This window comes from Salvelinus alpinus, chromosome 22 (genome assembly GCF_045679555.1).
Source record: "Salvelinus alpinus chromosome 22, SLU_Salpinus.1, whole genome shotgun sequence".
Taxonomy (NCBI): Eukaryota; Metazoa; Chordata; class Actinopteri; order Salmoniformes; family Salmonidae; genus Salvelinus; species Salvelinus alpinus.
Genome location: NC_092107.1, coordinates 13,513,949 through 13,526,076, shown reverse-complemented (window position 1 = coordinate 13,526,076; position 12,128 = coordinate 13,513,949). Strand labels below are relative to the sequence as shown.

Sequence of the window (12,128 nt, the reverse complement as noted above, 5' to 3'; positions counted from 1 at the left end):
GCTTTTTAATGGAATAGCTACATAAGCGTACAGAGGCCCACTTTCACCAACCATCACTGGGTTTTCTAATGATCAATTAGCCTTTTAAAATGATAAACTTGGATTAGCTAACACAACGTGCCATTGGAACACAGGAGTGATGGTTGCTGATAATGGTCCTCTGTACGCCTATGTAGATATCCATTAGAAATCAGCCGTTTCCAGCTACAATACTCATTTACAACATTAACAATGTCTGTATTTGTGCTAAGTTTTTTTAAATGGACAAAAAAATTGCTTTTCTTTCAAAAACAAGGACATTTCTAAGTGACCCCAAACATTTGAACGGTAGTGTAGTAACCAAATAAAATGTTAAACAAATAAAATCAAAATATATTTTAGATTCTAGATTCTTCAAAGTAGTCAAATTTTGCCGTGATGACAGCTTTGCACACTCTTGGCATTCTCTCAACAAGCTTAATCTGGAAGGCTTTTCCAAGAGTCTTGAAGGGGTTCCCACATATGCTGAGCACTTGTTGGCTGCTTGTCCTTCACTTCCCGGTCCAACTCATCCCAAGCCATCTCAATTGGGTTGAGGTCGGGTGATTGTGGATGCCAGGTCATCTGATGCAGCACTCCACCACTCTCCTTCTTGGTCAAATAGCCCGTACACAGCCTGGAGGTGTCTCCTCATTGTCCTGTTGAAAAACAAATGATAGTGGGACTAAGTGCAAACCAGATGGGATGGCGTATTGCTGCAGAATGCTGTGGTAGCCATGCTGGTTAATTGTGCCTTAAATTCTAAATAAATCACTGAGTGTCACCAGCAAAGCACCACCACACCTCCTCCATGCTTCAAGGTGGGAACCACACATGCAGAGATCATCCATTCACCTACTCTGCGTCTCACTAAGACACAGCGGTTGGAACCAAAAATCTAAAATTTGGATTCATCAGACCAAAGGACAGATTTCCACCGGTCTAATGTCCATTGCTCGTGTTTCTTGGCCCAAGCAAGTCTCTTCTTCTTATTGGTGTCCTTTAGTAGTGGTTTCTTTGCAGCCTTTTGACCATGAAGGCTTGATTCATGCAGTCTCCTCTGAACAGCTGCTGTTGAGATGTATCAGTTACTTGATCTCTATGAAGCATTTATTTGGGCTGCAATCTGAGGTGCAGTTAACTTTAAGGAACGTATCCTCTGCAGCAGAGGTAACTCTGGGTCTTCCTTTCCTGTGGTGGTCATCATGAGAGCCATTTTCACCAAAGTTCTTGAAATATTCCAGATTGACTGACCTTCATGTCTTTAGGTAATGATGTACTGTCTTTTCTCTTTGCTTATTTGAGCTGTTCTTGCCATAATATGGACTTGGTCTTTTACCAAATAGGGCTATCTTCTGTATACCACCCCTACCTTGTCACATCACAACTGATTGGCTCAAACAAGGCACGCATGCTAATTGAAATGCATTCCATGAAGCTGGCTGAGAGAATGCCAAGAGTGTGCAAAGCTGTCATCAAGGCAAAGGGTGGCTAATTTGAAGAATCTAAAATATAGTTTGATTTGTTTAACACTTGTTTGGTTACCACATGATTCTATATGTGTTATTTCATAGTTTTGATGTCTTCACTATTAATCTACTGTAATGATGTGCGCTGAGAGTCGGGAAGCAAGTTCAGGGAGTGAGTGTTTTAATAAAATAAACAGAACATAATACAAAACAAGAACCTCGAACAACGCACAGACATAAAACAGAAACAATGACGCCTGGGGAAGGAACCAAAGGGAGTGACATAATAAGGGCAGGTAATCATGAAGTGGTGGAGTCCAGGTGAGTCTGATGACACGCAGGTGTGCATAACGATGGTGACAGGTGTGCGCCATAACGAGCAGCCTGGTGACCTAGAGGCCTGAGAGGGAGCACACGTGACATCTACAATGTAGAAAATAGTAAATATAAAGAAAACCCTTGAATGAGTAGGTGTGTCCAAACTTTTGACTGGTTCTGTATATTTTTTGTAAATGTTCTTTATTATTTTATTATTATACCACCCCTCCCCTAATTGGAGTAAATTAGTGGACAACAATAATTTGTCTTCCACTTTCAGCTTATACATACTACATACATTTCATGGACAGTAAATTTTACATTAGTTATATTTTGTTTGTTTTTAGTCCTATCCTTCAGCGACTCCAGGAAAACGTTGTTCCCACGCTCCCCCTCTCCCAATTCCACCCCTGCCAGTGGGTAGTAACACTGTCACCTGAGTTATTATGCTGCTACTGCACTCGCCTGACCCTGCCTTAGAGTAGTCAGTCGCTGACACCAGTGGCAAATTTAGTGAGTGGCTCATTTGGGGTTTGTGACTGTCAAGGAGTAAATGGCATGTCACCGGTTGTCACCGGTTGTCACCAGCGGGGCAGCTGTGGTTGTGGTGAGTGCGCTGACAGAGGCACGGGGGGCTGTCTGTATGTCTGTCTGTCAGGGAGGGGACCCACTGTTAGATCAGGAGAGTGATCCTATAAAATCTTTATCGCCACTCAGCAATCTGTTCAGCTGTCAACAACGACAGCATCATTCTCCCAGCGTATGTTGCAGCATGTATGAGTAAACACCTTCCAGGGTACTACTCTCTCTGATCTGTAGAACAAAATACTGACCTAAACGGCCCTCATAGTGGAAATGGCTAGTATTAATACACAATTCTGTTGTGGTTTTTAAAACTCACTAACAAATCGTTTTCTGATAAATCACAATGGTACAGGTATCATAGATATTATGGTTCAGATATTATGCTAAAATTCAAACATCATAATAGACATCCAAATGAAATCACACTTCAGTCCAATGAAATCTTTCCTCCAATTCACTATGGTAGCATAATAGAGCCATTTGCATCCATGGATATATTCAATGTACTGTATTAACATATTAGAGCAAGTAACTTTGTTGGCACAAATGAAAAGTTGCCTGATCAAATAGACAGGGACCGCTGTGTGTATTTAACTCATTAAGAAATATTCACAGACAGCACAAACTCCCCGTGAACACAGCTTTTCTTCTCCATTCCTCCCTCCCTGCTTCCCTCTTCAAAGTATTTACCTGGGGGGGATGAGTGAGGACATCATTACAGGTCCTGGAGAACCACGGGGCATTTTGTTGGCGTTCAACCAAAGCTCCTCAATGTTTTATTCATGTCATAATGCAGGGCTTACTCGAGTGGCTTCATGCCACGGATGAATAGGTGTTTGTGCTGAGCTTCAGGAGCTAGCAGTATTGAAAGTAGCTGTTGTAGGGGCATGACCGATCGTGTGTGATCTAGGTCCCGTTCATTAGGGAAAACCGAGCAAAACGTTATGTATTGGAAAACAAGTGTTTCATATTTGAGAGGTTCAGGTAGTTCATTTTCTTCTGTTTTGTACTTAATGAACATGACCCCAGGACTTAGTCTCTCTCTCTCTCCCCTGGTCCTTCAGCTCAGCCCCAGAGTGTGGGTCTCATAGCTGGCACCATCGCCACGGGCGTGTTGGCTGTCATCATCTGCTCTCTACTGGTGCTGGTGACACTCTTCTATTGGAAAAACAAGAACAAATACGAGGAGGAGGAGATACCCAACGAGATCAGGTGGGTTTTCCATTGACTTCCTGCTTTCTTCCATTTCCCGCACCTCTCTGTCCATCTATAGCAACACACTAGTCTAAACATTAGACTCTGAACTCACCGTAATTGTTCTGGTGCTGTGCATTTGATAGGCTACATAGACTATGGAGTAGACAAGTGTTGAAAACGGAGATATACTGTATCTTTGAAATTGGATGATTACCCTTTTGAAGTTAGTTTTATCCATTTGTTAAGGTGTTCAAACTTTTCTTCATCACACCCCAATTTGTCATTTCAAATACTATGTGAATTCTCTGTCGCTTGTATTAATGGCCTGCTATTCTTCCTCTAAATTACTTCATAAATCAATTTCAAGATAAATCATTGTTGAAATGTTTCAGCTCTGAGCGAGTGGGATAACATCTGCCTCATTTGGGTGTTGATAATGTCCCTGAATTTAAATGTGGTCTCAGTGTGGTGCCTCTGCACTTATACCACTGACAATTAAAACAAAATGTAAACAAAATGTATCAGGACCAAGCTGTGGAAGTGAATGTCACTCCTCATAGAGTGATAAAAAGTTTAAGAATGGACCTCTTAAACCATCTTTTTTTTCATTCCAGTTTTAACCACTTGTCTTTATTTTGGCCATCCCAATCATTACAAGCACTATTCCGAGTAATAGGATACTAGTATTGAATTTATAATATCATGAAACACAACAGTCCACTGTGGCTCATCTGAAGCCAGAAGTAAATATATTATCTCTAATGTAGGTGTGCCAAAAGGTGCCCCATACTGTAGCTGTTTAACTATACATTTTTAAGATAAGTCATGCATATTGCATGTTCATTTAATAGACTGTCTCACTTAAATCCCTTTTTATACCAGAGACATCCACATCGGTATCAGGTCCACTAAGTTTCATCTGCGAAGAGAGAGTGTTCAAAACAGTGTTATATCTAATTAGTGGAGCTCAAACACAAAAACCTTCTTGGAAAAGTTTTTACATTAAACATTCGCAGTAAGGAACACTGACTGCTCAGACTGGTGTTGCAAATGGATTTGCCTATTTAAATGTTCATAACTTTGAAAGAAACCGTTATTTTAAACCAATCCCACTATTTGCAATTATGAGTCCATTTCCGACTAGCGTTTTCATTAACAGCACAGTCAAACATGAATAAGAAGAATAAAAAAAAAAAACAGTAGAACGTAAGCTGCAGATGACTTCATAGGGCATTGACTAAACTTCCAGTCAGAACTGGAAGGGAAACCTAATTGTGTATTAAGATGATATTTGGATATTGCAACACACTTGTTAACGTAAAAGCACCAAATACGTACACTACCGTTCAAAAGTTTGGGGTCACTTAGAAATGTCCTTGTTTTTGAAAGAAAAGCACTTTTTTTTGTTGTCCATTAAAATAACATCACATTGATCCGAAATACAGTGTAGACATTGTTAATGTTGTTAATTACTATTGTAGTTGGAAACAAATTCTTTTTTTAATGTAATATCTACATAAGCGTACAGAGGCCCATTATCAGCAACCATCACCCCTGTGTTCCAATGGTATGTTGTGTTAGCTAAAAAAAACAAATTTGCAATTATGTTAATACAGCTGAAAGTCCTCAACTGGCAGCTTCATTAAATAGTATCTGCAAAACACCAGTCTCAACGTCAACAGTGAATTGGCAACTCCGGGATGCTGGCCTTCTAGATAGAGTTGCAAAGAAAGAGCCATATCTCAGACTGGTCAATAAAAATAAAAGACTAAGATGGGCAAAAGAACACAGACACTGGACAGAGGAACTCTGCCTAGAAGGCCAGCATCCCGGAGTTGCCTCTTCACTGTTGACGTTGAGACTGGTGTTTTGCGGGTACTATTTAATGCAGCTACCAGTTGAGGACTTGTGAGGTGTCTGTTTCTCCAACTAGACACTCTAATGTACTTGTACTCTTGCTCAGTTGCGCACCGGGGCTTCCCACTCCTCTTTCTATTCAGGTTAGAGACAGTTTGCGCTGTTCTGTAAAGGGAGTAGTACACAGCGTTGTTCGAGATCTTCAGTTTCTTGGCAATTTCTCGCATGGAACAGCCTTAATTTCTCAGAACAAGAATAGACTGACGAGTTTCAGAAGAAAGTTCTTTGTTTCTGGCCATTTTGAGCCTGTATTCGAACCCACAAATGCTGATGCTCCAGATACTCAAATAGACAAATGCCGGCCAGTTTTATTGCTTCTTTAAATCAGAACAGTTTTCAGCTGTGCTAACATAATTGCAAAATAGTTTTCTAATGATGATCAATTAGCCTTTTAAAATGATTAACTTGGATTAGCTAACACAACATGCCATTGGAACACACGAGTGATGGTTGCTGAAAGTAGGCCTCTGTACGCTTATGTAGATATTCCATTAAAGATCAGCCATTTCCAGCTACAATAGTCATTTAAAACATTAACACTGTCTACACTGTATTTCTGATCAATTTGATGTCATTTTAATGGTCAACAAAATGAGCTTTTCATTCAAAAACAAGGACATTTCTAAGTGACCCCAGACTTTTGAACGGTAGTGTACGTCACATATGATGTTGATGGAAATACGATAAAGAGTGACATATTACTTAAGAGATTGAGTTGGATAGGAAAAACTGTTAACCCTATTGTGACATCCCCGTGCCCTTTGTGCTTTACAGGGAGGACGACCTGCCCCCTAAGAGGTCGTCTTCAGTGAAAGCGTTTCACGCCGACGCCTCATCCTCGGAGAACGACACCCTGACGTCCACCAACACCTACAACAGCCGCTATTGGCACAACCCCAAGCCCAACTACGACACCAACTCCTACACCCGCTACAACGGCGACACGCGCCAGACGTTCTCTACGGGGCAGGCGGGTCACACAGGTCAAACGGGGGGACATGCAGCGCACACAGGACACGGGACGCTAGCTCCGCCGGGCTCCGCCCCCCTGGCCCGCCAGGCCTACTCCAATGGTAGCCACACCCTCCCCCCGCCCAAGACTCTGGTGGTCACCACCAACTCCGCCCCCTCCCCTCCCGCCATGGTGCGCAGCAATGGCTCGGTGAGCCTGAAGCCCGTGACGGTGGCATCGCATGGCGGGTACACGCACTCGTACGCCGTAAGCCAGGCCACGCTGGAGCGCATGGGCGCCGTGCCCGTCATGGTGCCAGCCCAGAGCAGAGCAGGCTCTCTGGTCTAAAGTAAACTGTTACTGGGCTGAACCAGCCTGCCTCCCCACTTCTCTGATTCTCCCTTTTTAACTCAAAAACAGGATTTGACAATACCGACTTCATCTAATGCCAACGTCCAGGTGTTCTATTCCTATTGGTTGGTTTTGTATCTCTTCTTGGGTGTGGTTGTCTCTCACTGGTTCCTTGAATTAAATGGCTGTAACCAGTGGGATTATCGCACAAAAGTTACACATAATCTTCTAACTTTTCAGGTGATTGTGGCTGTGGGTTTTGGACTCGTCACGACAGTGAGCATTAACCGTTTAATCTCTGTTTAAACCACATCTAGACACTCCGAATCCTGCAAGTCCCAGGGAGAGGCATCCGATCGTGCATGTATATTCCATTAAAAACTAACAACCAGATTCTTGCTATTATTTCATATCACTCAGCTATTGCGGTGATAATAATTGTTTCGTATCTTAAAAAATGACAGAGATGTTCTTTGATTCACTGCAGTGGTCTTACATGAACAGAACCATGGCGGTGGAAATGGCCTTAGAAGAGCAGAAAGTTACGGAAGGGATTTCTGCTGAAGTACCAAATAGCAGAGACAACAGAATGGCACAACACAGTAGGCTGGTCCCGTAATTGGACAGGGGTTTTCTGATTCTGTCCATTAGTTCCAACTTCAACATGTTCATTTGTTTTTGCACAGTAGCACACTTTCATCACCAACTCCCCTGAAGAAATGTCTTATTATAGAACGGTCTTACTGAATGCATCCCCTTACCTCTAGAGTGTTACGAATGGGAGAGATATACTGTAGCCTCTCCAGCGCAGACTTGTAAGGGTTCAGCATTTATATTGATTAGGTCCAGTATTGATATCTATGGTCTTACCTCAAGATTCTATTATATAAAAAATAAAAAAACTTTCCCTGAAACTTGAATCTGCAGTTTGAGATGTACTGATAGTGTTTGTGAAGTATGTGCTATTGTAAACATGCTGCTGATTCGTTTGAACAAAATCCAATTCTCACATCAGTGCTGCTTTGACAATAAAACATAGTATTTATATAAAACATCTTATTTGAAACATCCTTTCTAAGAAAAATGATATTTAAGCGGATTTCCCTTGAGAATGCTAACAATTACTGATTTGTACCTACTGTAAATATTGTAACTACTGGTAGGCTAGGTTGTGAATTGAAAAGAAATACTTTTATTTCCAACGGATGCATATTTTACAACTCGTGTGTCTTAATTTAATAAGAGGTCTATTCATTTCTGTTAACAAGACACTGAACTGGGTTTTGTAGACTGTGTCTTGCGTTTGTTAAGAAGGGATGTCTGTTTGTTTTTTTACAACTAGGAGTCCTCTGTGGGCGCAGCTGCAAGTTTGGGCGGTGCAATTCATACAAAATGGTAAAGTATCACAGAAACCTGTGTACTAAAATGACTGTCTGCATCTCTTGATAGTAATAATAATAATAATGTAACCCTAGTGTAAAGAAATGTATACTCTACCAATTGTTTTCCAGGGCAGTTGGATTTTTTTACAGCTCCAAAATTCCAGCACTAAATATCCACAATGATAGTTGAAAATAAAGTGAATACCACCTGTATGAAATATCTAGGTTTGTTCCAGCAGTGTTGTAAAGTGTTGCTATTGAGGTAAGAATCAGAGCGTTTCGGGGAGACACATTGTTTTGACCGTTTTTAGACCTGAAACTGCTGATTTATGTTTTATGTGAATTTTACAATATTATCTATCCTGCTCTTTGCCTCGGAAGTCCTATTAATATTCAACTTCATCTTTCACTTGAAAGACACTATTGATATTGTGTGATATTAAATTTAAAAAAAAATGTACTATTCATTTTAGGGTAACCAAAAAAACACTTCACTCTTGAGAAAAAGCGTCTTCTGTATTTGGTGTCAGGATCTTTCTCGTTCAGTCTCTACATATACTGTACTCAATGATAGCTGTGGTCTCCACAGTATGAATTCGGCCATTCAATGTGCTCAAGCTGAGTGTTATTGAAGTTCATTGAAATATGCTCCAGTAAGAATCCATTAGACGTATTCAATTAAACGTCCTCAAGTAAATCAATAAGGATGGTGAGCGGAACTTTCTGTCCTGAAGCAATAAAGACCAACCAGGGGAACCACATTAGGAGGACTTGTTGATGTACAAGATCTTTATCAAACTCTTCCTTTTCTCACACACAGCTCATTGGCTGAGGTCCCTGCTCATTGGCTTATGTGTTATGTCTCATTCCATCTGTCAGGGAACCAAGATTATATTCATAACTTAATCATTCAAAAAATATTGCTTAATTTTAACTCAAGTCGGCCATGTCTAAAACACTGATGGGTATGATCAGGTAATACTCACAACTTTGGAGAGTATTCTTTGCGTATGTTTGGCGTTCAGAGACTTGTTTCAACATCAGAGTGCATCCATATGATTTATGTATGTACTCTTATGTACAGTGCCTTCAGAAAGTATGCATACCCTTTGACTTATTCCACATTTTGTTGTGTTACAGCCTGAATTTATTGAAAAGGAAATACAGAAATATCTCATTTACAAACTGTATGTATTCACTCCCCTGAGTCAATACATGTTAGAATCACCTTTGGCAGTGATTACAGCTGTCAGACTTTCTGCGTAAGTCTCCAAGAGCTTTGCACACCTGGATTGTACAATATTTGAACATTATTATTTTCAAAGTTCTTCAAGCTGGTTGTAGATCATTGCTAGACAGCCATTTTCAAGTCTTGCCATAGATGTTCAAGCTGATTTAAGTCAGAACTATAACTTGGCCATTCAGGAACATTCACTGTGTTCTTGGTAAACAACTCCAGTGTAGATTTGGCCTTGTGTTTTAGGTTATTGTCCTGCTGAAAGTTGAATTCATTTTCCAGTGTCTGGTGGAAAGCAGACTGAACCAGGGTTTCCTCTAGGATTTTGCCTGTGCTTGGCTGAAAAACTCACGAGTCCTTAATGATTACAAACATACCCATAACATGATGCAGCCACCACTATGTTTGAAAATATGGAGAGTGGTACTCAGTAATGTGTTGTATTAAATTTGCTCCAAACATAACACTTTGTATTCAGGACAAAAAGTACATTGCTTTGCCACATTGCAGTGTTAATTTAGTGCTTTGTTGCAAACAGGATGTATGTTTGGAATATTTGTATTCTGTACAGGCTTCCTTCTTTTCACTCGGCCAATTAGGTTAGTATTGTGGAGTAACTACAATGTTGTTGATCCACCCTCAGTTTTCTCCTATCACACCAACTCGTTTAAAGTCACCATTGGCCTCATGGTGAAATCCCTGAGAGCTTTCCTTCCTCTCCGGCAACTGAGTTAGGAAGGACGACTGTATCTTTGAAGTGACTTGGGTGTATTGATCCACCACCAAAAGTGTAATTAATAACTCCACCATGCTCAAAGGGATATTTAATATCTGCTTTGTTTTCACTCATTTACCAATAGGTGCCCTTCTTTGCGAGGCATTGTAAAACCTTGGTCTTTGTGGTTGAATCTGTGTTTGAAATTCACTGCTCGACTGATTGTATGTGTGCGGTATTGTATGTGTGGGGTAAAGAGATGAGGTAGCCATTAAAAATAATCATGCTAAACACTATTATTGCACACAGAGTGAGTCCATGCAACTTATTGTTGGTATTGGTATTTTATTAGGATCCCCATTAGCTGTTGCAAAAGCAGCAGCTACTCTTCCTGGGGTCCACACAAAACATGAAACATTACATAATACATAATATGTGAGCACATTTTTACTCCTGAACTTATTTATGCTTGCCATAACAAAGGGGTTAAATACTTATTGACTCAAGACATTTCAGCTTCTCAGTTAATTAATTTGCGAACTTTTCTAAAAACACAATTCCACTTTATGGAGCATTGTGTATAGGCGAGTGACAAAAAAATCTAAATTGAATCCATTTTAAATTCAGGCTGTAACACAACAAAACATGGGACAAGTCAAGGGGTGTGAATACTTTCTGAGAAGGCAGTGTGTATGTACTCTGCTGAAAACCTGGGGTTGTTCACTAGCTTGTTGTGTCTGGTCAGACAGACAGACAAAACTGCTCTTTAACTCTGAAAACTATTTTTAAAGAGCCACAGGTTCATGCCAGATGAGGTAAGGGTATCTGTTTCCTTGGTTTGACATCTCTTGGGGCGAATCCTAACTTCCACTTAAATGTTTACTTAGTCAAGCATTGATGTCAATGGGAGACTAAGTCAAAATTCAACTTAAAAGTTAGGATTTGTCTCTTAATGACCCTGGCCCGAAACACAACTACTTGAACTAAACCCAGACAAGTGATGGTGGATTGTCTGCTGTGGCCATAAGTTCATCAGGTCATGTGTATATAGATATTATATTGCCAATAGTAAACATTGTAAATATGTAAAATATATATTGTGTTTAAAAGTTGGATTGATATGAAATATGACATTAACACTGGAAGTTGCAATTAATAAATATTGTTAATACATTCTAACTGTAGTTGTGTTAATAGACTTATTATTTTAGGAATACAGCTGATCTTATTGGTAATATACACCGAGTATGCCAAACATTAGGAGCACCTTCCTAATATTGAGTTGCACCCCTTTTGCCCTCAGAACAGCCTCAATTCGTCAGGGCAGGGACTCTATAAGGTGTCGAAAGTGTTCAATAGGGATGCTGGCCCATGTTGACTTCAATGCTTCCCACAGTTGTGTCAAGTTGGTTGGATGTCCATGCCTTGAGACAATTGAGACATGGATTGTGTGCCATTCAGAGGGTGAATGGGCATGACAAAAGATTCAAGTGCATTTAAACGGGGTATGGTAGTAGGTACCAGGCACACCGGTTTGTGTCAAAAACTGCAACGCAGCTGGGTTTTTCACACTCAACAGTTTCCTGTGTGTATGAAGGATGGTCTACCACCCAAAAAAACATCCAACCAACTTGACACAACTGTGGGAAGCAATAGAGTCAATATACTCATTATTGTTATTCACTTTGTATTCCTTGTGTCACTATTTCTTATTTGGTTTAATGAAAAAATTTGAAAAGAAATTAAATAAAAATAATTACGAATGAATCTGGATCTGCAATAATTCTGAATAAGTAAAGTGAATTCTCTTAAACAGTGAAATTGGTCATTCGTTGTTAATGGACTTTCTGGGTTTGAATGGTTGTTGCTGATGGATTTAGATTAGCTAAAAACTCTGCAGTTAGTTTGAGTAATCAACTATATTCATATATTGGAGCAATGGCAATAAGCATATTTAAATCACAGTAATCCTCAAGGTGTTGCTCGC

At 40.2% G+C, this 12,128-nt stretch overlaps 1 protein-coding gene across 2 annotated transcripts in view; it reads left to right on the top strand.

Moving 5' to 3' along the window:
• LOC139549751 (immunoglobulin superfamily member 11-like) overlaps positions 1–11,320 on the top strand; it is a 114,958-nt gene extending 103,638 nt beyond the window's left edge. For both annotated transcript variants that reach the window (XM_071360490.1, XM_071360489.1), the window contains 2 exons: positions 3,455–3,602; positions 6,279–11,320. In XM_071360490.1, the coding sequence (XP_071216591.1) occupies positions 3,455–3,602; positions 6,279–6,804 (674 nt within the window). In that variant the 3' untranslated portion in view covers positions 6,805–11,320. The remainder of the gene's footprint in view (positions 1–3,454; positions 3,603–6,278) is intronic.
• Positions 11,321–12,128: the final 808 nt, after the last annotated feature.